This window comes from Triticum aestivum, chromosome 4B, assembly GCF_018294505.1.
Source record: "Triticum aestivum cultivar Chinese Spring chromosome 4B, IWGSC CS RefSeq v2.1, whole genome shotgun sequence".
Taxonomy (NCBI): domain Eukaryota; kingdom Viridiplantae; phylum Streptophyta; class Magnoliopsida; order Poales; family Poaceae; genus Triticum; species Triticum aestivum.
In genome coordinates this window covers 374,685,299-374,710,511 of record NC_057804.1, presented here as the reverse complement: position 1 = coordinate 374,710,511, position 25,213 = coordinate 374,685,299, and the positions used below count along the sequence as shown (strand labels likewise).

Below are 25,213 nucleotides of genomic sequence, written 5' to 3'. Positions count from 1 at the left end.
GGGAGCCAGTTGACCTCGCCTTCTAACCACTTGTTGTGGATATGCCATGCTCCCCATAGCTCACTGGAAAGGTATGACGCAAGGAATAGTTGGGGGCAGCAACTATCGACGATGCTCCAGGGTACACCCTATTGTGCGCTCGTCACCTGTCATCAGCAAGCAGGAACTGACAACAGAGCCATGTCATCCCCTGCGTATGGGCAAGGTCAAAAGGAGACATGTGAGTCTCGATGGATGGGACATAAGTCGATTCCAGAAAACGTGACATCGTACGTCTTCGTACCTTCCCCACGTCTCTCCACCACTGACCGAGGCAGAGACGCAGGCCACCCAACACAATCATGCCCGGGGAAATGGTGCAGAGAGCTAATTCCAGCAGATCCCTCAGTAGAGTATCCCGACGTGGTGATTAGGTTGAATGGGAAACATGAGACAAGTTTACCCAGGTCCAGGCCCTCCTTACAAGGTAAACCCTACTCCTGCTCTATGTATATTGTGATTGGGGTGTACAAAGTACATGTATAACCAAAGGATTGCATGATGATCTATCAACTAGCTTGGCCTCTTATATAAGATATCGGGGCACCTAGGGTTACGCAACCTAGCCAGCTACGTTGGTGGAGGGGGGGTCCTCCACGGCTCGTGCTTCCTTGTCTTGAATGGAAAGGCTAAAGTCTTCTTCAAGACGGAACCGACCTAGGGGGCCTTGGGCCGGCCTAATGGGGCCAATAACCAGCAAGGTGTGGCACCCCTGGGCTGTGACACGGCACAACACGAACACGAGCAAGGGTAGATTAACACTATCGTGAGGGCCTGATTCCTGAATCTAGGTAAATTTGGTCTCTTGTTTCCCCTCCGATCTATTCACTTGGCCGGGATACCCTATCAAAGGATCTGCCGGACTCTACTCCAACATTTACGTTATTTTTAACTAATAGAGATGAATAAAACAAACCATGTGTATAAAAAAACAAATCATGGCAATGTATTCTACTCCAGCAAAGTAAGAACACTTGACTACTTTCATAGAAGGAAATTTTGACTGACTTCCAAAATTATCCAGTTTTCACCCTTTTTCACACCGACTTAAATTTTTATTCAGAGTTCATCTTTGATTGCAAGTAATCATGACAAAGTCCACCACCGAGTATCATATTGATGAAGTCGAGGTCAACTTGCATGGCCAGGAAGGGAGGCGGCAGCAACTCAGAAAGATTCGGTTGTTATTGGATGCGTTAGCATTGAAAAAAAATGCAAAGAATGCGATGCAACAGGAACGGCTAAGTCAGTAGCCACTCACCATTAGTGGCTGGCGGATAAAGGATAATAGTCTAGACCATTTGCCTGGATTGCACCTAAGAAACTTTTTGCATAGTCCACCACACCCAACTAGTGAAGAAAATAGTATTCTTCCTCCGAGCAACTGTGCTTAATGCAATGGCAAGTCCAGTAGGTACCTGCTGTTAGTGGCACATGGGTCAGAGCCTACAATACCTGTCCTGAATAAACATAAGAACCTATTGCACATTTTCAATCAGTAGGAACTTGACCAGATACCAGAGAAGCATTAACTGATATTCAGAACTGTCTCCAATTGTAGAGAAAATTCGGATACAATTTTGTCGGTCGTATGCGCATGCAGGATGCTGCCCTGCATTTTTTTTTTTTTGAAACAGAGGCAAAAGCTTTGCCTCATTCATTAATTAAGAAGGAAACGGACAAGAGTTTGCAACACATTGTGAAAGAAAAGAAAAATGAAAAAATATTGCATCATGGTCATTACTCTCCCGGCATCAGAAGACCCACATTTTTTGCCCCGGTGGTGATCCAAAGTTTAGCCTCGCTCTTTATGTTGATAAATAGGATGTTGGGTGGCTTGAACTTGTTGCGGAAAATCCTCGCGTTCCTCTCATTCCATATAGTCCAGCTAACAAGCATTGTGAGGGAGGCCATAGCTTTCCTATGCACCCTCGTTGCGCTAGACATCCTTGTCCACCAATCCTTGATCGATCGTTCCCCCATCCAAGTAGTAATATCCATGGTATCCAATTGTAGCCATACTTTCAGCATTTCCCAGAGCCTCAACGTGTATCGGCACTTGTAGAAGAGGTGAGCCACAGATTCTTGCTCCCTCTTGCATAGTGGGCAAAGTCCGCAATTGTCCCAACCTCGCTTGGCCAAACGGTCGGCGGTCCAAACACGATTTTGAATTGCTAGCCAAGCAAAGAACTTGATTTTTGGTGGAGCCCAAACCTTCCAAATGGTTTTATTCATTTCTGTGCGTGCAATGTCCAAGAATTGCGCCCTATACGCCGAGGCTGTGGTGTATTCACCATTCGTTGTGTGCTTCCATGCGATGGAATCCACCCTATCCTCCTTGAGATGAACATTCCGAAGCAAGGCCCAAAGATGGATAAATTGATGGATATGCTAGAGTGAAAAGGAGGTCGAAATTTTGACTTTGTCAATCCACGCGCCCTCGAGTAAGGCTTTGCGCACCTTCCAATTTTTCCTCGTAGAGCACTCAAAGATGAGTGGAGCCACATCTTTTGGTTTCCTACCAAATAACCAATGGGAGTCCGAAAAAGGCGCAATAGCCCCATTGCCAATAGTGATGGTGGTCGAAGCATAGAAGAGGTCCATGTCGTCCTCGTCACAGGGATTTCCCATTCCCACCCACATCCGATGGGAGTCATTCCATTCATACCAAGGCCATCGTAATCTTAGTGCACGGGAAAATTTCCCAAGATGAAGCACACCAAGGCCCCCTAGATCCTTGGGGCGGCACACTGTCTCCCAATTGACCTTGCACTTGGCTCCGGTCGTCTTGTCCGTCCCAGACCAGAGGAAAGCTCTCTCGATCTTGTTGATGCTAGCAAGCGTGCCGGGCGGGATGGTGAGGGAAGTGGCGTGAAATATCACCTGCGAGGTGAGCACTGATTTGACAAGAACGCACCGACCCTTTGTGGTGATATTCCCACCTTCCCAAGAGACAAGGTTGCCTGCGACCTTGTCCTCAAGGTATTGGCAGTCAACCCTCTTGAGCTGCCACACGGAGAGAGGAAGGCCCAAGTACTTCACTGGGAAAGAGGCTCGGGAGGCCGGAAGCTCATGAAGGATCTCGTCCAAGTTCAAGCTCCCACATCTTATGGGGACGACAGAGCTTTTCTGGAAGTTTGTGCATAATCCCGTGGCCCGACCAAAGCAATCCAGGATGGTTGCAAGGTTCAAAACATCCTCCTTTAAAGGCTTGACAAAAACAGCCGCGTCGTCCGCATAAAGGGAGGTCCGGAAGCAAGTGCCACGCCCTCTGATCTTGTGAAGAATCCCGCAGCGAGTGGCCACATTAAGAACTTGTTGGAGAGGATCAATGGCAATGACAAAGAGGAGAGGAGATAGCGGATCTCCTTGTCGAAAGCCCTTCCCGTGTTTGATGGCATTGCCGGGTATCCCATTTAGAAGGATTCTCGAGGAAGATGTCTTAAGAAGAGCGGTGATCCACTCCCTAAACTTGCTTGGGAAGCCTCTCCTTTGAAGGAGGTCGAGGATGTATTCCCACCGCACAGAGTCGAACGCTTTGCATATGTCAAGCTTGAAGAGGAGGGAAGGAGTCTTGCTCTTGTGAAGCCGTCGCGCGAGATTTCGCACATACATGAAGTTATCGTGGATACTTCGTCTCTTAATGAATGCGCTTTGGGCATGCGAGACAAGGTTGTTCATGAGGGGGGCGAGTCGTAGGGCAAGCACTTTAGCAATAATCTTGGCAATGGCGTGGATGAGGCTAATGGGCCTATAGTCGGTGATTCCTTCCGCCCCATCCTTTTTGGGCAGCAAGATGACATTTGCGGAGTTTAACCAATGGAGGTTTCCCACGTGAAGATTTCCAAACAGATCGATGACACGCATGACATCAATTTTGATGATATGCCAAGATTTTTTGAAGAATGCCCCTGTAAAACCATCCGGGCCGGGGGCTTTGTCACTAGGCATTTGTTTGATGGCATTCCACACCTCTTCTGTGGTGAAAGGGTCATCAAGGCCATGAAGATCTATTTCCTCAAATTCGAGGTTCTGCCAGTTGAAGTCCATGGTTCGAGGGCCCCCTCTTCCAATGGCCTCGGTGAAGTGGTCATGAATGATTTTCTCTTTTTGCTCGTGGTTCGTAACCCAACCGTTGTTGTGTTTGAGGCGATGAATATGGTTTTTCCTCCTTCTCGCATTCACCCTAAGGTGAAAGTATTTGGTATTAGCATCTCCCGCCTTGAGATTGCTTGAGCGGGCACATTGCTTCTTTCTTGTGCGCTCAAGAACCGCCAAGCTAATGACCCTTCTTTTTAATCTTGCTCTTAGGTCCATCTCCTCAGCAGATAAAGTCCGTGACTCTTGAGCAACATCGAGCCTAAGGATAACCAACAACGCAGCATGTAGGTGCAACTTGGGCTTGGAAAACAAACTTCTACTCCACTCTGCCAATCTCATGCCAACTCTCTTGAGCATGTGAAAAAGGATTTGGTAGGGCTCAGAATGGCCAGTGTGCGCAGCCCAAGCATTCTCGACAACCTCGGAGAAACCCGGGATGGAACACCAAAAGTTCTCAAATTTGAAGCTCCGAGGCCTACGAGGCCCTCGATCGTCGGCGAGGAGTAAAGGGCAGTGGTCAGAGAGCGAGGAGGAGAGCGCATGTAGCACATGGGTGTCAAACTGAATGTCCCGGTCGGCATTGCAGAAGTAGGAGTCAAGCTTGCAAAGCGTGGAGTTCACCCGCTCATTGCTCCAGGTGAATCTTCTGTTTTGAAGATGTAATTCTTTTAGCTCACACGCCTGGAGGGTGGCACGGAAGCGGTTGATGCGGCTACGATTTATGTTACGCTTGTTCTTGTCGCGCGCACGGTAGATTTGGTTGAAATCCCCCAAGGCCAGCCACATATGGCCAGCCGGTGGTTTTGGGGCAAGGAGCTCCGCAAAGAAATCATCTTTTCTGGAGTGCGCGGTAGGCCCATAGACCGTAATTATCTTGAAGCGGGGGTCGGAGTTCAGGACGGAAACGTCCGCCGAAAGGCAGAACTCCGAGGTGACAACATTGGAGATGCTGACATAACTATCGTCCCAGAGCATAAGGATCCCTCCACGGGTGCCGGTAGCCGGCCTCTGGGCAAAATGTTTCAGACGGTGGCCACCAAGATAAGATGCGGTGAAGCGATCAATATCTTCAAGTTTAGTCTCCTGGAGGCACACAATCTAGCATGTAGTTGCTGCAATTGTTTCGTGTACAGTAGTGCGTCGATTTGGACAGTTTAGTCCCCTCACGTTCCAACACAGAAAGTTGATGGATTGTTCTAACATAATTGAACAGCCTTACGCCCTTGATCACAGCGGCATAATGCCAACAAGGAAAACAAATGGCTGAAAGAACAACCATCGCCACTAGACAATAACTTGCGAACCCAAACTGGGTGCACTAATCTCCTCATGCAGGAGCCCCTAGGGTACATAAGTTGTGCTAACATAGCTACTAATTCAACACCAGCATACTAAGCCACCTGGCATTAAGTAGCAGTAGCTGCCACCTCTTCTTCATGATCAAGACCATTGGCACCTCCCTGTGCAATTATGGAATCTTCGACGGCCATGGCCTGGGCATCGTCGAGCTTGAAGAGGGCACGCAATGCAGCCAACACCGTGCCAGGGATTTCTTCCTTGAACTGCTCCTCAAGCTCAGCCAGAGCCGCCGCCGTTATATCTTGCCCATCTTTGACGATTCCTAAGCTGCGACACACCATCTTCTGTGCTTCCTTCTGAACTAGAACGATTCGCGCGCGCCCACTTGCCCGTAGCCTAGCACTGGAGCGCCGTAGCGAGAAAGTGTGACACCCCAAAAATTTGGCCTTGTTTTTTTTAAATTAAAATTTTTCTAGGAATTAAAACTTTGGATTTCTGAGCTCCATTTTTGATTTTTAAATCATTTCCTTCCCTGTTATGATGAGTTTTTCCCAAAGAGAAAACTTTTCAAATATGTTTTTGGACTTGTTTAACCTCTCAAGAAAAACTTTCCTTTTATCAGTATAACTAATTAACTAAGTTAATTGCTTGATCTTTACCTTCTTGAAAATAGTTTTTCAAGGTTATATGGCCATATTTGAACTACAACCATTTGATAGATTCAATTAAAATTTCCACAAAAATTTGGAGATGTCATGTGATGTTTTTAAATCACTTTTATGCAAAAATATATTTCATTCATGAAATATTTTGAGCCCTACACTCAGTTTTTCTTCTCTGGTCCAGAGTGCATTTTGCACTACAACCCTTTTATATATTTCTTTAAAACTTCTACCAAAATTAGGGGAGGTCGGTAGGAGCATATTATTCCATTTTGTGCAAAAATCCAGGGTTGTTCTTTGAAAATATTGAGTGAATCAACCTCATTTCCATTCTGGACCAACTTGATGATTTGTACAGCAACCACCATTTTAATTGCTCCTATATCCATGATTACTTTTTCTACTGGTAGTCCCCCTTGCCAAACCCTTAAGTCCAGGAGCATGCACCCATTGGATTAATTTTGGTTCATGAAATAATGCCATTTATTTCCTGTCCAGAATTGAAATTCTGCTAGACTTGCACTAACAAGTTTGTGCATTTCACCAACTAACATCACCACCCTCTCTTTCATCCACAGAGACACTGATTTGGAGATTTTGGCCACTCCAAGAAATGCCTAAGTGCCCTTAGCATTTTGTCAAACACCATATGGGCATGATCTGTTTTGGCATGAATTTTTGGTTTGCACTGTGAACCTGATCTCCTGACCAAACCAGCTTGTCTACTGATCCCCTTGCAAGCCATAGCCTAGAACTGCTAATCCTCAGACGCCCAACTGTGGCATTTCTTTTAAAGCCCTTTATGTGGTGTCGCTAAGACGCCCGACTGTGGCATTGCTTGCTATTTGTTTCATAAATTTTTATACTACCATGTTATTGCAAGTTTATAAATAACTTGCTTGCACGCATCTGAGTTTCATTGTGACTGACGTCATGAGCTTATAATATTTTTAGCACATCATGGTTATATTATACCTGTGTTCATAATGTTTGCGAGTACATTCAAAGTACTCACTGGCTTGTCCCTGGCTATTGTCTTGGCCAGATTTTCTTGCACGGAGAGAAGCGACGCGATGCCAGCCCGGAACCCACTCAATGGAGATAGCAGCCTCGCGAAGATAGGAATTAACCTGGTCAGCTGTTCCCGTGGGAAATGGAGTCCCATAGACACTGATGTTTCACAACCCGCTTCCGCCATCAACCACTAGAAACCATTTGTTGTACTCACTGGCCAGAATGGTCTTGTACTACATATTTTGTATTTTTCTTGGAATTTCTGTATCAAGTTGGAGCCTCATCAGCTAACAGTAATCCTGGGGCTGATGAGCACGACGGTCTTTTCTAGAAATTTATTACCCGAAAAACCGGTCATGACAGACTTGGTATCAGAGCCAGGCTGACCATTAGCTAATCCTATCTTAGCCAGGTCAATAAACTTAGGCAAACCAACCCACTAGACCTTAGCCAAACCCCAGCCAAGCTTCTCGTGCAAGATAGCCACACAGTGACCCAACACCTTTTTGGCAGTCGGTGCCCAACCTATTAACCTAACCTGTCACTCATGCGCCAGTGACTGGCCCCTAAATAGTCCTTTCTCGCAAGCGTGCGAAGGAAGACTCCGTCCCCTTTTTCTTATAAAAAGGGCACGCTAGCCTCAACCCAGCACAGCACAGCCGCTACCCCAAACCGAGCCACAACGCCTGGACCTATAGTGCACAACGAAACCACAGCAACCAACCTTGGAGGTTTTGTGACCATCTTCGCAAACCTCACCCGTCGTGCCTACGCGTTAGAGGAGCCACCAGAATATGTTGTGTATCAAGGACCCATGAGCGGTGAAGACCGCCAATTCTGGGCCACTGTGCACATTTACGGTAGGAGTCTAGCACCCGAGCGCCCCTACCGGTTCACCGGAAGAACAACTTCCTTTGAGCCACAAGCCATCCAGCTAGCCGCTCGAGAGGCTATAGTTCATCTCAGGCACTTGTCGCCCAGAGTTAACTGTCGCTCGTTCCACTACTACCCCAGACGTGAAGGGTATGGTAGACCACCCCAAGTTGCCAACGGAGATCACGAGACGGACCCCGCATTGTTGCACCTAGTGCGCTATGTAAGTGCACTAGAGGCACTGTTCGACCAGATCACCATTGATCTAATCGCAGCTCGTGGAGAGCTGGTTCGTCGAGCCCCGGCGAGAGGAGAAAACGAGCCCAACGCCGACAACTCAGTCGTGCTGTTTGGACAACCGATCGAGACCCCAAGATCTGCCCCAGCCATCGGCCAAGGTGCTGCGATAACCCCAGAGGTGCTTCGTCGCATTTTGGGAGCACACTCCAACGGAGTTGTGGCCAACAATCCCCGCGATGGTCATCATCACTACCCCGACCCTGTAGTTCCCCCGCCATCTCCGACTAATCCCGGCAGTGAGACACGTGGAGAAGCCTCGACATCCACCAGGCACGCCCGTTTAGACATGAACGAGGTAGACTAAGCCGTATGAGTAGCACCAAGTTTCAATGTATCCTCGCTTTGTAATCATGCGACCGCGTATTTTAACGCAGCCTGTCTTTGTGCCTCTGCTTTAATAGTAGCCTTGCATTTTCGGTCAGCGCATAGCTGCATATTTTCCGGGCACGACTACCAAAACCAACCCAACGACAACCACAGTAACACGTCTCTTTATGAGATATGTGTATCTCTGACACTGACCTGACCTTTGGAGCTAAGCTGGCAAATTTATTACCTTTCACCACGGTAAAACGACCCGGCTCCATTGCTATATAAAGACCACCTTGTGACCTTACCCAACAACCCTCACCTTGTGCACCACACTCACACTTTTTCCTGTCATGCCGAGCCCCAGCATTCATCTGAGAACCCCAGATGCAACCCCAGGTAGCTTTGTCAAAATATTGTGGGATTTTACCCGCAGTACCATGGGTTCTACCCAGCCACCTCAGTACGAGCTGTTCAAATCGAGGATCACCCCATCCACCTCGGAATATTGGGCAGCAGTACACATTCCTCCTGTAGACCCCAACCAAGATCCAATAGAAGTTTCCTTCATGGGGAAATCTATGCCAACCCCACACCTGGCCATAGAAGTTGCTGCAAAAGAAGCGATTGCTCGTCTTCGATCCGCAGTACCCTATGCCCGCGAACGAGGATATTATTACTTTCCGAGTCATGCAGCACCCGGAGAAGTAACATCTTTTCCCGGTGGACGTATTGAGAGAGACCCAGTTCTGGCCAACCTTATCCAGTACATCATTGCTCAAGAGCATTTGAACCAGCGAGTGATGGATTATCTCCAGAGCCTCGCAGATTTAAATCCTCAGATTGCCATCGGCAGACCACTGAGACCCGACCCGGAGAGACGCATACATCGACTGGTCAATCCACTTCCTCCGATAGAAGAGGAGTGTATCCCTTTACCAGAGACATTTTATCAGGACCCCACCCAGTTACCATTTTCATTTTAGACGTCGCTATTGTATTTGTTCCTTGCAACATTTATTTATGTGTGTGACTTATGCGTGATACCCTGAGTTTGTACGACGAGTCAATTATTTGGCTTCTACTAATGTGTGTAGTTTTTGTTGTGGATTATGCTCCTAAAAATTAACTGTTTTTCCCTCGCAAAATCCTGGAGTGAGACTTCTTTTTCCTGAATTGCTACACCTGCCACTTCACGACGTGGATTAATTAATTTCACACAGCACCACGGCAGCAGTCTCACAACCGCTCGAATGCATATGGAACTTTTGTTTTTCACAACGGCTCTTAGCAAATCTCGAGGACGAGATTTTTCTTAAGGGGGATAGTATTGTGACACCCCAAAAATTTGGCCTTGTTTTTTTTAAATTAAAATTTTTCTAGGAATTAAAACTTTGGATTTCTGAGCTCCATTTTTGATTTTTAAATCATTTCCTTCCCTGTTATGATGAGTTTTTCCCAAAGAGAAAACTTTTCAAATATGTTTTTGGACTTGTTTAACCTCTCAAGAAAAACTTTCCTTTTATCAGTATAACTAATTAACTAAGTTAATTGCTTGATCTTTACCTTCCTGAAAATAGTTTTTCAAGGTTATATGGCCATATTTGAACTACAACCATTTGATAGATTCAATTAAAATTTCCACAAAAATTTGGAGATGTCATGTGATGTTTTTAAATCACTTTTATGCAAAAATATATTTCATTCATGAAATATTTTGAGCCCTACACTCAGTTTTTCTTCTCTGGTCCAGAGTGCATTTTGCACTACAACCCTTTTATATATTTCTTTAAAACTTCTACCAAAATTAGGGGAGGTCGGTAGGAGCATATTATTCCATTTTGTGCAAAAATCCAGGGTTGTTCTTTGAAAATATTGAGTGAATCAACCTCATTTCCATTCTGGACCAACTTGATGATTTGTACAGCAACCACCATTTTAATTGCTCCTATATCCATGATTACTTTTTCTACTGGTAGTCCCCCTTGCCAAACCCTTAAGTCCAGGAGCATGCACCCATTGGATTAATTTTGGTTCATGAAATAATGCCATTTATTTCCTGTCCAGAATTGAAATTCTGCTAGACTTGCACTAACAAGTTTGTGCATTTCACCAACTAACATCACCACCCTCTCTTTCATCCACAGAGACACTGATTTGGAGATTTTGGCCACTCCAAGAAATGCCTAAGTGCCCTTAGCATTTTGTCAAACACCATATGGGCATGATCTGTTTTGGCATGAATTTTTGGTTTGCACTGTGAACCTGATCTCCTGACCAAACCAGCTTGTCTACTGATCCCCTTGCAAGCCATAGCCTAGAACTGCTAATCCTCAGCTCCAACCAAGCCATCTAGCAGGCCAGGGCATTTCGCCGAACAGATGGTCGGCGTGCTCTGGGCACGCCCAGAGCGCGCATATTGCAGCCGCGCACACGAGCCGACACGCTGGCCCCCACGGTTTTGGCTCGCTCTGCAGCACCTCGCCACGCGCTACCCTTCTCACCGCAACGCGCCAAGCAGCCCCCGCCACGCCCGGCAGGCCAAGAGCTAGCCGCCGCCGCCGCCGATAGCCCCTGCTCCATTCAGCGCCGCCCAAGCCACCCCGGCTCGCCACCTGGCCCCGGCACAGCCCGAGCTCATCCACACGGGTGTCCGCTAGCGTTCGTCGCCGCCACGTCGCCCTAGCTACAGAGAGACGGTTCGCCGGAGAGCTTATCCCCACCGCCGCGGAACCGACCTTGGCGCGCTATAAATGGACCCCCCGAGCTTCCCCGAGCACGCAGGCGACCTTATGCTACCCCCATGGCGCTCCCCTGCCTCGCATTCGACCCGGGGAGGCCTCCTTCCTCATCTCCGGCAACTCCGGCCGCCGCCACCGCCCCGGCCAATCCGGCACCTCCAGTACCTCCCCCTCTCCGTTCTCTTCGCCAGGAACTTCCTCATCCTCCCATGAACCTTTCCCACTACTTGATTTTGATCGGGAACCATCGCCGCCACAATGTCACTTCGCCACCGAAGCTTTCCTCCGCCGCGGAGCTCGCCGCCGGCAGCTCCCTCCACCTCCAGCTACCCTGCGACCACCGGGAGGACCGCACTGGAGTGGCGGATCCATCCCCGCCCTCAGGGCCCCGCGAGGAGCCGCCAGTCGCCGGCGACAATCGCCGGAGCTCCGCCTCCGCTCGGGACAGAGGAAGGAGAGGGAAAGAGACTAGTCAAACATGACTAGTGGGCCCCCTGGACCCACTGTCAGCGACCCCGTGCCTGTCCACGTGGGATTAAGTGAAGACGTAATCCGCCTAGTACGTTTTCCCCGCTCCGAAAGCGTATTCCCCTCCGAAACGTTTGCTTTTCTGTTTTAATTTAAATAACAGATTTGACCAGAGCTTTGACTGGCTATAACTTTTTAAATATAACTCCAAATGAATTAATTCTTTTTCCTACATCTCTAAAATATTGTCTAGTTTATTTTAAGATTTATTTGAATATTTTCCAAACAACTTTTTTGTACTGTTTTTGAAATAGGTGTTATTTGCATATTATTGAAAATAGGATTTTTGGGAGAGAAAGAAGCTTTCAAAAAATTTGGAGAGCACCCCCCCCCCCCACCTCTCCACACCATGAAGGCAAGCATTCTGAACCCTGGCATAATGTTTTTGGTGTGTTATTTGACACGTTTATAACACCACCTTACTTCGGAGGACTTGTTATTTCATGTGACATGATCATTTGCATGGAAGCATATCAGTGATTTCCTTGCTGTTGGAAATGAATATTATTGTGATGGTAATCCTCCTCATGTGCCTTGCATGCATGCCGGAAAGGAATCCGGGAAAGCCTCGGCCTTGGGTAGGCGTGAGCTTGTCGCCGGTCCCCGTCGGGACGGTTATGTCCGGTATGGCATGGTAAGGTACATTGAGTGGTGATTTCTTCGGTTGAAATATATTTGTTATACATGTCATGCAGGGAACTCATAAGCCTCCTGAGTCGGCCATAGATCGAGTCTTGTTCCGGTAACCCCCATACTTGTTTTCGTACTGCCACTGGTCCCTACCGTAGGTGGGGTATGGTTCAGTAAGTTGTTAACCCTTGTCTTGGCACACACCGTACAGAGAGGCCATGGTGGAAGATACCGGTTGTAGCCGGTAGGCATGCCACCTGGTCCGGGGGCATGGGTGTATCCGGTTGTGACCGAGAGGGGGGCACCCCTTAGAGCGCGCGATAGAAATTTGATCCCATGCTACGCGAGGTTGTAGCCTCCCCACTTAGAGTTTTGCTTAACAGGTGTCATGGGTGATTCCAGACACGAGTGAAAGCTGGTGTGTGCAAGTCAGGTGTGTTTCAATTAAAAGACCGTAGACGGAATTAGTCCGATGGACTAAAGGAATCCGTTACTCGTGGGTAAAGAGTACACTCTCTGCAGAGATATTAAACCTATTCAAATAGCCGTGTCCATGGTTAAGGATTACAGTCTGGGATGGGTCAGGTATCGGTCTTAGTGTCGGTCTTCGGAGGTGAAACGGTTAACCAGAAATGGAATTACTACTCGTGACTTGTGATATCTATGATTATTATTATTGTTGACTAACCCGTGATATTATTGTTATTACCGAGTATCTCTGGGATGGTTCTACCTCCGGGATGTTCATTATGATTATTTCTTTTAAAGCCCTTTATGTGGTGTCGCTCAGACGCCCGACTGTGGCATTTCTTTTAAAGCCCTTTATGTGGTGTCGCTCAGACGCCCGACTGTGGCATTTCTTTTAAAGCCCTTTATGTGGTGTCGCTCAGACGCCCAACTGTGGCATTTCTTTTAAAGCCATTTATGTGGTGTCGCTAAGACGCCCGACTGTGGCATTGCTTGCTATTTGTTTCATAAATTTTTATACTACCATGTTATTGCATTTTTATAAATAACTTGCTTGCACGCATCTGAGTTTCATTGTGACTGACGTCATGAGCTTATAATATTTTTAGCACATCATGGTTATATTATACCTGTGTTCATAATGTTTGCGAGTACATTCAAAGTACTCACTGGCTTGTCCCTGGCTATTGTCTTGGCCAGATTTTCTTGCACGGAGAGGAGCGACGCGATGCCAGCCCCGGAACCCACTCAATGAAGATAGCAGCCTCGCGAAGATAGGAATTAACCTGGTCAGCTGTTCCCGTGGGAAATGGAGTCCCATAGACACTGATGTTTCACAATCCGCTTCCGCCATCAACCACTAGAAACCATTTGTTGTACTCACTGGCCAGAATGGTCTTGTACTACATATTTTGTATTTTGCTTGGAATTTCTGTATCAAGTTGGAGCCTCATCAGCTAACAGTAATCCTGGGGCTGATGAGCACGACGGTCTTTTCTGGAAATTTATTACCCGGAAAACCGGTCGTGACAGAAAGCAGCCCCTTCCTGGTCAATGGACATCCCAGCCATGGTCTTTCTACGTCGTCCTGGTTGTTTCCCTTGCAGTGTTGGAGGGGAGCCCAAGATGGCCTCCTGACGCGGCTGAAACAGGGTGTCAAACCCAGCCGGCAGTTCCTGCTCTTCATGAACCATCACCTGACTTGTAGGGGTGACATGCAGAGTAGGTGCTGGACCAGGAGTCTGGGGCGGCGTAGCGGAGACAGCGACCGTCTCGGTAGTAGGGGAACAAACATCATCAGTCGCTGTACTGCAAGGTGTGCGGCAAGCATCGGTAATGAAGGGCGGCGTCTGTGGGGCAGAGCTCGTCACCGGAGAAGCTTCAAATCCTGGGGGCCGTGATGCAGATGAAGACGGCGAGGGGAGCATAGTCCTGGACGGAGATTGACGATCGACGGTGGCATCCACAAATTGGCGGATGGCCCTGATATCCACGACGTTGGCGCCGATCGCGGACGCAAGGGCCTCTGCCACGGCCTTGCAAGAGGCATCTGACTGCGCCCCGGCAAGCCAAACTGTCGCCACATGACCAGAGCTGGTTGGTGTTTGGTGCAGCATATCCGTAGCAGCAAGACCTTCCCTCCGCAGGACAGCACCTCCGAGTTGAGGCCATGCTGACGAGGTGGGCATTTCAGCTTGCGGAGGAGCAGGCCAACCATGAGTCGGTGGCCGGGGAGCCACAGGGGGAGCTGTAGCAGGCCGCCGCAGGATCTTCAGGGAGCCGAGCGGGCGCCACGCATTGGTACATCCGCGAGCACGGTGGCCGGGCTGGAGGCAGCGAGAGCACCTGAAGGGATCCCGGCAAACCAAAGCACGGTGACCCGGGGCGAGGCAGCAGCAGCATCTCCCGTGCAGCCAGGCAGGAAGGGGGGCGTCAAGCAGAGGCCGGTGCAGGAGGAGGCGGGAGGCGCGGGCCACGCCGGGAGCACACGAGCTGCCATCCCTCGCCAGACGCATCTGCGTCACGCCCCGCATCCGCTGGAGAGCCGCTGCAGGAAGAGGACGAGGCGCCGAGGAGTTGAGGCGACGGGACGATGATGATGGATGCGACCCGCGGCTGGACGCCCTGGAGCTCCGGCGGCGTCTCCGGCACCATCTCCACCGGCGCATTGCGCAGGGACCGGTCATGGGACGACGGCGACCGGATCGGCGACCTAGATCTGGCATCAACATGCACCGGCAACGACGACGCACCTGCAGGGACCACCTGCGGGATGAAGTCCAGCGGCAAGCGAGCCGGAGGGGGCGGCAGCAGGCAAGGACCCGGGGTGATGGTGGCCGGCGTGGCCACGGTGGCCGGCGCCGGGAGGGGATCGTGGAGGGGCTGGGCTGGGGATGGGTCACGAGACATCCTGTTTTTGTCAATGTCCAAAGTTACAACAGTTCAGAAACAAGAAGATAAGTGCAGAGTCAGAGAACAGCAGTACGTATCGCCCTGCATGTATAAATGTATTAATATTGGAATCCAACAAATCTTACAGGACAAGAAAGAGAAATATGGCCGAGGGCAATTCAGAACTCCAGTGCTCCACCTCCAAAAGGATATGCCTGGCCAAATGGGCACTAGCTCTACAATTTCACATAAGTTAGCATGTTTTACTTCCAGGCTCCATGCCAGTTTCACCGGGCATAAGAATATATAGAACCCAACTAGTCACCAGTTTGTTCAGACATATAGACTAGTGGCTGGGAATTCAAGCATTTGACCTGTAAAGGAGCATCTAAAATCAGCCAAATCCATAAGAAGCTGGTCCATCTTTGCAGAACCAATATAGATAGTTCTTTCATCATTCTTCACCATGAAGATGCATGGGTCCTCATGCCACCATAAGAGCAAACAATGTCTCTCTCAAAAAAGAATTAGGAAAAAGAAGAGTGAACCAAAGAAGAACCTTATTCATGCTATACAAAATAAGCAATTGATTTGTAGCCACCCTCGTTGATGTGGCTGGCTAGAGAGCTGTCACCTGTCTTCACTATCTTGCCACTTTCCTGTAAGTTACCAATCAGAAGCATTATCAGTGACAGCACATGCCCTTTATTGAAGAATTTAAAATCGTTGAAATACTCACAACACTGTTCCTACATTCTACTCCCTCCGTCCGAAAATACTTGTCCTCAAAATGGTTGTATTTAGACTTATTTTAATTATAGATACATTCATTTTATCCATTTCGAGGACAAGTATTTCCGGACGGAGGGAGTACAAGATTAGGACGGAAAAAGAAGAAAGATTGACAAAGGTGCAAGTGATATTTTGATTATCAGCAAGTGCTGCCATGGGGTTGAATGCTAGATTGAGAAACAGTTACTTTCAAATGTGTACAACCTGGTGAGACCATAGGTCTTCACCACCTGATTAAATAACACTACACATAAAAAGTTAGGCCACACAAGTTCAGTCACCTCTTTGGCAGTACTCTAAAGATGCACAAAACAGAAAATGAACAGCCAATTCTGGGTCCAAATGAATCTTTCTTGAAACAAAATAGAGGAATGCTTAAGGCTCAGTCTGCAGTTACTGAACTGTGTTGTGTTAAACTTATTTTATAATCTGCTGTGGGAAAACAGCCATGAAAGCGGGCAAGAGTTGGTTACCAAACAGAAAAGTACCAATTCTGGGGCCAAATGAAATCTTCTTGAAACAAGATAGAGGAATGCTAAGGCTTAGTTTGCGGTTGTTGAACAATTTTCTGCTTAACTTACTTTATAATCTGCTGTGGGAAACAGCCACGAAAGCAGGCAAAATTTTGTCACCCAGACAGAAAAAATAGGCAAAAGCTGGTTGGAAAATCTGGACAATCATAATCCACCTCAATGCCAAACACAGCCTAAATAGATACCTAAACTCTACAAAACAAGTATGCTTGTGAGCTTACCATGATGTGAACATAGCTAGGCTTAATAAGATCCAAAAGACGTTGGTAATGTGTAATCATCAGGACGGAGTTTTGGGGAGTCAAGAGCCCATTCACTGCATGAGCTACATCTTCAAGTGCATCAACATCTAATCCAGAATCGATTTCATCGAGGAGGGCTAAATCAGCCCCAAGGACCTAATTCACAAACTATGAATCAGAAGTGGAAATTTATTGATGTAGATAAATAAAGATTTCTGATAAAAATGTTCAACAAGCATTCTCTGTGTCAAAGAAGGTATGCTTTAGACCTATGCAATAAAATTTGCTGATAATGTTTTGTAACAAACATATACCTAACAAGTCTCAACAAAACAAGGAGATTGGCATGCTGCATAGAATAATGAATATATAATACAAAATTAAAACAATAAAGTGTACACGAAGATGGTCATCATTTAAGGAAAGAAATGCCTAATGAATCTCAAATGCATACACACCACTGATAGGTCTCGGCATCAGATTAAGCTTCATACAGAACATGTTCAGAGCTGAAAATGTATGGAGACACAAAAAGGCTGGCAAAGAAATCTAGAATGAATTCATTGGATAGGGGAATAAATGGAAGAGTTTAACTCAATGGTTCGTTGCAGCAAAGAAGAGACTGCAGGTAAGCCAACAGATTTATTTTCTGAAGATCCTCAAAAATTAACTCCATACAGCTTTGAGATATTATGCATGTATATGGTTTAATTTGTAGCAATATGGTCATCCTTGGATACCAAGTATTTGTGGAACTATGAACTGGTATTATGATGGTATAACATCCCATATTGGCATTATAATCAGTCCAGCAAATCAAACAGGAACTGCTATTCATGATCCTCTTATCAGATGGACTGGTTGAACTCTCTAATTTGCATATGTGAAACAAGGCATCTAATCTTTCGAAGTTCATTTGGTCTGGTTTAGCATTTGGTGAACTAAAAAACTTGCTAGTTCAGATTTTATTAACTGTCAGCAACTACTTGGTCTAACAGTTACATTTTTCAACAACATACTGTATTGAATATCGCAATCTCAAATACTTCTATTTTTGTTAATCTGCGAAAAAATTGATACATGAAACCTGCAATATCTAATAGGTGATACAATGGTAGCACATAAGTGATGTAACAGCCAAATTAGGGTGTCTGATAGCCCATAGTAATCTTACAGAAAGTTGCAGTATCTCATTGCGCTTTCTTTCTCCACCACTAAATCCTTCGTTTACATTACGATCAAGGATCTTTGGCTCCATCTTTAAGGCCTCGACTTTTTGTGATACAACAGAATAGAACTGCATGATAAGGCAAAATATATGTCAGTTTGTACTTATCATAGAAACTAGTTAGCAACATACAACACCATATTATTCTCTAGTACGCTAAGTATAAAAAGATTGATGGCTATACAATAACATAATTGTCAAACCTCAAGAGGTCCCAAAGCTGGGAGACCGTCCTTCTCTCTGCGAGCATTTATTGCCATGAGCAGAAAATCATAATTGCTCACTCCAGGAATTTCAATAGGCGCTTGGAAGCTCATAAAGAGGCCTGCAAGAGATCTTTCCTCTGGCTCCATGTCAATTAAGTTCTCACCCTTGAAGAGAATGGTACCACCAGTTACCTCGTAGTGTGGATGGCCAACAAGAACCTGTAAAAAACAGACAGAACACTCAACTGAATGTCTAGATATGAGAGCCAGGAACAAGGTCAAATCAGGTCACCTTGGAGATGCAAACAAGGCAAGGGGTTGAATTAAATTGCACAATTATGGTGGCTGAACTTCCCACAGAATTTGCAATGCTCGCATTACATAAGAAAGCTCGTCGAATACTTAAGGGGTTGATCTCCACAGGTCCTATAAGTTTAAGACCACAAGCTTGACTATACTTTACTGGCTGTGTTTTTTAACCGGGCCTGAACTTACAAGGGTACTTCAAAACTTCTTGTATAAGTGGTTCATCTGGTTGGTTATTTTAGCAACAAAATGAGCACCAGCATTTCCTTTAACAATTTGGAGTTCACATGATGCCAAAACAAACTTGGTTGCATGGGTTCCTTAAAGTATTTTCAAAATACAAGCTGCAAAACAAGTACTGAGCATACCATGTTCAGGGCCATTTGCATTGTTTGCCTGGAGCAGTTTGAAGGAAGCTTTGAACTGCAAACAAGTCCCTGGTTCACCCAAAAGGGGTCAAACGGATCTGCTTTACTGCAGTGTTTTTGTCTTTATGGCCTATTCTCAGCAAGATGGTCACTTAAGGGGAGTTGTTGTGACATCTTGCTGATGCTTTCTACAAATAATTTTGTCTTTGCAGCAACAGGGAACATTGCTGAAGGGAGTTAGGCTGTTAGGGGAGCAACCGATGGTGGACATGGCGGTCAGCAGAATCAAGTGATAGCCCAAGGTCCTAACAGAAAACAAGTTAACCAAAAGGAACCTTGCCACATGATAAGGTTAGAACCTTTATGCGTTCTTGCAACAGATCTTGGTAGTCTTTTGTCGCTCTCTGTAAGAATTTAAGATGATCTGTTATGCAAACTTTGTATGTCACTGTCGAAAAAAGCTCTATTATGTTCATATGTTCTAGCAGAGGTGTTACTTCAAGTGATTGGTGGATGCTGTTTTATATGGAGGGGCTCTGATTGCTCACTGTTAACTGGAATACCCGGCTCTTTCTAGCCTTAATTTCTTCTGGATTTGGTCCCCAAGAGGTTGCACGAAAATAGGCTCATGTATGCACCATACATCCAAACAAGAGACATAAAAGGCATAACTCTTGCAAGAAAATCACCTCGTCCATCATGGTTTTATACATCACTAGATGATCCATCAAATTTGGTTAAATGACCCAATTCTTCATTTCGTACTTGGCTTATGAAGGACGAGGTGGTGATGGGCTAAATCCATTTGATTCATTAAACCAAGTGACCTAGGATTGTATGGATCATTCACCATTTTAATATTTGATTCCTCAAACCAAATAACACCTAAGATTCCAATCACAGTTGCCATACTAGAGAAGGCACGTGTAACTTAAATGGCATCGAAATAGGCAAGCACACAAATTGAATACTGATTCTAATATATCCTGGAAGGGAAACCAGATTGAACTCTTGATTTTGGCCATTTCGATCCTCTTGATCTCCATTTCTCAGAGACATCTCAAACAGGCACATAAATGCACGCAGGCAACAATTTCTCAGTGGTTTTCATAGTAACAATCGAGACAAATTTGGACGCGTGAGCTGTAGGACCTAACCTTTGTGAGGGTGCTCTTGCCGGAGCCGTTCTTCCCCATGATCGCATGAACCTATTATCACACGCAGACAAACCCAACACAAGTCAACACACCAACCCTTGCAGACCCAATCAAGCACTACACCAAACGAGCCGCTAGTTCTTCCAACCCAACACGAACCTCGCCCTCGCGGATGGTGAGGTCGACGCCTTTTAGGATCTGCTGCCCAGTCTCCTTGACGGAGGCGGTAAGCCCGTGTACCTCGAGAAGGAGCTTTCCAGCGGACTCGGTCGCCGCGGCGGAGGCCACAGCCGAGCGGTGCCGTGGCCGCACGGAGATATAACCCAGCGGCGGGTGGCCGCGGAGGATGGGGCGGGATGACGAGGAGGAGAAGAGAGGGGATGAGGAGGAAACTGCGGCGACGGCGAACGGCGGCGCCATGGGAAGGTCAGGGGCGAGGCAGCAGGTGCGCGCCTCAAGATGCTTCTTTCGCGGCGGCTTCGGATGACGACGGGGTCAGTAGTGGGCCAGCGGCGTCGTATTTGCCGTCCTCTTTGGGCCTCTTTGGGCCGGCCTGTTCACACCCTAACAACTCCACGGTACAAACCCGAACTAGGTCGAAATCTCTACTTCTCTCTCTACTACCTAAAAAAGGCGTAATGATCCGTCTCCCCTCTTACGTCGTCGCACTCGCACCCTTTCGGTTCTCTTTCGTCCGACGCACCCCGCCCCGCCGATTTCTTTTTTTATTCTCCCGTACCAAGTTCTTTTCCCGGTAATCAATCATTTCTCGTCGCCCCTCTGATGTAACCCCTTAATTACGCCGAAATCTCCGTGTACCTTTCCTGAAATATCACGCGAGACATCCTCATGTTGTCTTCAGGGCTGGCCCTGAGGGGGGGCAGGTGGGGCGGCCGCCCCGGCCCCCGAGTAGGAAGGGCCCCCCGATTGATTTGGTTTCCTATAACAGGTTGACTGATTCTCTAAAAAGAAACAAAAAATAATTGATGGATTAGCACATCGTGCAGTCTTCTCGGCTTAATACTCTTCCTTCCCGCAACAAATCAGCCTTGCCATGAATGACGACGCCCCGCCCACTCGTCTAATTGTAATTTTTGGCTGCTAGGCGCCATTAGTGGAAGAAGGTAATGCGGTTTCCAGATTCCCATCAATCTTCTCTTCAATGCAAAATTTTTCTTTCTATTCTTGTTGGATCGTTCGTTTCCTGAAGATTATCCTCGTACATCTCTCTTTCTCACACTCCAGTTTCTTGTATTGATTGGGATTAGAAACAGAAACTTGGACTTCTGTTCGTGACGTAGCAGCAAAATCTTGTGATTTCGATTTTTCTAGCCATCCAGGTACCTTGTTCCATGCCTTTCTTAGCACTTTTATTTAATTAGCAATATTCTTAATTTCTTGTATCATATGTTGCGTGCTGATTAGCAAGATTACTATTCATTTAGACGGATGCCATCCAGAAAAAAATCCATCTGATAATTCAGGAAAAACATGCATATGAGTTAATTGAGTCACACATGAGTTGTTGGCATTTTTTTCAGAGCAGATACAAGTGCTCTACGAATTCCCTGCAAATATAAAACAATATCTCTACTTCTAGGAACTCCAAGGAGTTAGCTTTAGTTGTTGAAAACTATACCAGGCGTCAAGCCTGGTAAGCTATCTAAAAAAAATAAAAAAAATAAAATAACTAGTGAAAACTATAGGAAGATAAAAAATTTAGTAGGCATGATAGTGCTACTAATTCACCTAATAATACAAATATATACAGTATAAGGGTGGATTGACAAGATCGACTTTTACTGTGAATGTTTATGACCCCAGTTTCTTAATAGTCAAGAAGACAAGGCACCATAAATTATAGTCTGCCAAATATTTATTTGCAGTTGAAATAGAAAAAAATATGCACATGTTTATGTGGCTTTAGGGCCCCTCCGTGTTGCCTCGCCCCAGGCCCCGGAAATCTCAGGACCGGCCCTGGTTGTCTTCTTCTGCTTCCATCTACCCGCTGCCCAAAAATACCAAACCCGAGCCCCGCTGCTCACTGAGATCTAACATTATGACGGCGGCGGGAAGAAATGTCTCGTCAGCAAGCCCGCTGCCACTTCATGCCCACCTACGTGATGAAGGCACATGCGGGTGGCTGAGAGATGGGAGCTCGCCATTGGGGAAGTCTCGCAGCAGCAGCTCGAGAACGTCCGGAGCAAGATGCGGAACGAGGCCGCCACTATGGGTGCTCGTGCGTCCCATAGTAGTGTTCTCCTGGATCGCACCGTCTCGCGCCTTCTTCCATCGCATTGCGGTTGCCGCCATCGTCCAACAGGTTATATCCGCTTTGCTCCATCTCCCAGGCGCGGCCTTTGTCAGCACCGGCCGTCGTTGGCCCGTTGCTATCCAACAGAATGCCCTCCACCCCGGCCCGTCCTGCCCCATCTTCATGGTCTACTTGTCATAGGCGTCTTGCAAACATAGTGCCTTTGAGACAGCTTTGCTTGCAGAGTACGTTGGAGCTGCACCGAGGAGAAGATGTCTAGCAAAAAGTATTGAAATGAGGCTAGAACACATCAATATCTCACCTAACCAGGAGAGTTGCTTGTATTTGGTTTGATTTCACTTTATCAATGTTATTATAGTAGCCGGATGCAACGGAAACTTGCCATGCATTCTAATCAATTCGAAAGTGTTGTCTTCCTCTTCTGGTGAAGTTAGCTACTGTCGTTCAATCGTTTTCTAGAGAGGCTCAAGGTCTCGCTATTGAGTTTTATTGGTAACGTGTGCAGTTTTTGGACCACCATGATCTATTTATCCTATTTGGCAGTGTCGATGGAGAGGTAAATCTATTTTCTCAGTTTTTTTGCATATTTTCCTCATCTAATTGCAGACGCTAATATATTCTTCAGGTAACTTGAAGCATCGAACAACATATAAGGTTCTTTGATGTGTACACCATGGATACGAGAGAGATTGATGGTGTATGCAACCTAGCGACTCATGGTGAGCACTAACTTTCACTAGACAAGAGTCTTTTGTAATACTTACTCTATGAAAAACTAACGACGCGTTCGGTTGGGCAAAAAAAGTGCGGCTTCTGATTACAGTGATTAGCAAAACCGCAGTCACCGTTTGTTTCGCACACGACGTATTCCGGAACAGCGGTTCCCGATACACCACTTCAGAGAATCTAAACCGCCGCCGCAGAGAGGATTAGAAAAACACGGGCCTCGGCCGCACCAACCAAACAAAGAATATATTGCGTAAAATTTATCGGAAGCAGTGCTTTCTGTTACAGCAAATCGAATGTGTTACCTGGGCCGAACCACACGCGTCGTAAGTACCCAAAACCACCTTCAGTTTGATATTCTGCTATTGTGGTTAATAATTCAATGGACATTCTTTTGCTATATGCTCTACCATATTTAAGCTACATTCATTGTAAAAAATTGAAAGGTGCCCATTTATTGCGGCTTGATGTTTGCCTTGACATGCTGCTGGGCCCACCGGTGCATGTTCGTTCCTCTCTATAGACAACACATCAACACTCTTCTTAATTAGTTTCCTTCGGTTCCTTTAGATAGATTTTGTATGGGTTTAAGTTTTCAATTCATAATATGGAATAACTTGCATTGGGAATGTTTTAGCATCTCTGCTACTTAAAGCGTACGATTTCATATTATAACCAACCTGAACATATCACACGTACATAGTACATACATGTGTTCTCCCGTTGCAACGCACGGGCAGTCACATAGTCGCTAATTAAGAAAGAGAAACACTCCCACCCAGTAGTCTGATCCAAAGCGAAGCATCGGACTTGTGGACTCCTGACGATCTTAGCTGAATCTCACGGTCAAGATAATCTAATTCCATCGCAATTTTCCACCAATAAATAAATAAATCATGTCGTCTAGTCCCCCGCTAATTTATCCTTGTAATTACTCCCCATCATCACTTCTTCTCTCTTTCCTGGGACGCACCTCCGCAGAGCTCGCCATTAAACCACGCCGCTTCCCGTCATCTCGGATTTGCAACGCCGGCCACTAAATCAGATCCGTTCCCATGCTCCTCTCCACCTCATTGCCTAAATCTGCGATGGTGCTCCTCCCTAATACATCTTCCTCTTCTTCGATGTGCCCCACGGCATTGTAGGTGTTCCATCCCGACCCCCCATCTCCATCTAGATTGATGCTCCGGTTGCCGGAGTAGCCATTCATCTTTCATACCCCCGACGGATAACCAGCAGTTGCATCTGTGTTTCCCCTCTTGAAAGTGTCCCTCCTCAGAAACTGAAGGTACTGTAGTGCGAAAATCGACCCGAGCCCTTCCCCGAGCCGCTCGTGTTCATTGGTCCATGTGTTCATTGTGTGCCTATTAGTGTTCAGCTGTTCATGTATGTGGTCAAATCACCTGCAAAAAATATGTATGTGGTCAGATAATTTTTTTTGTTGGGATAGCAAACATTATGTACTTCCTACAGATGTATGTAGCTTCCAGAGATCTGCCTCTCCATTTGGTAGCAATATTTGTTTTCTTTTCAGGTTCAAATTTCTATGCTTCCAAGTGACACTACTGATGCACCCAGTTCACATTTTCATGCTTATTATCATGCATCCACATTATGCTTCCAAGCAATAGTACTGATGCACCCAATATAATTTTTCATGCTTCTTACTAACCGTGCTTCCACATTATATTCCTTTTTGTTTCATTCAGCTAAAAGTTTGCTTCCACTCAAATCACTTTATCCAGATTTACTAACAAAGGAATTTTCTTATGTTTTCAGTTGGCCCGTGACAATGAAAGAGGACAAACCCCAATGGATTCTCAAGAGTCGATATGCGGCTGGAAGGTTACACGACGTTTGGGCAAACGTGGTTATTTGTTAGTTTCATATTTTCATGCTTCCAAAGACGTTGAGAATTGTTGAGATACCACTTGGCATGAGTGAAAAGCTATACCAAAAACAAAGAAGAATAGAGAATCACTGAGATAGCATCCTTTATATGCGTCCTATATATGGAGCTTCCAT

General features: G+C 46.4%; 1 protein-coding gene across 2 annotated transcripts; it reads right to left on the bottom strand.

The window, feature by feature from the left end:
• Positions 1-935: 935 nt before the first annotated feature.
• On the bottom strand, positions 936-20,685 carry LOC123092225 (ABC transporter I family member 6, chloroplastic). 2 transcript variants are annotated; one of them, XM_044513930.1, is made up of 7 exons: positions 20,347-20,685; positions 20,188-20,238; positions 18,354-18,575; positions 18,097-18,219; positions 16,902-17,078; positions 15,915-16,014; positions 936-1,460 (listed from the first exon to the last, which is right to left on the bottom strand). In XM_044513930.1, exons 1-6 carry the CDS (start codon positions 20,605-20,607, stop codon positions 15,925-15,927), a joined length of 924 nt encoding a protein of 307 aa, XP_044369865.1. In that variant the 5' UTR covers positions 20,608-20,685; the 3' UTR covers positions 936-1,460; positions 15,915-15,924. The 2 variants fall into 2 exon arrangements, with proteins under 2 accessions (XP_044369865.1, XP_044369864.1); XM_044513929.1 differs by lacking the exon at positions 936-1,460 and adding an exon at positions 15,430-15,729.
• Between the last annotated feature and the right edge of the window lie 4,528 nt (positions 20,686-25,213).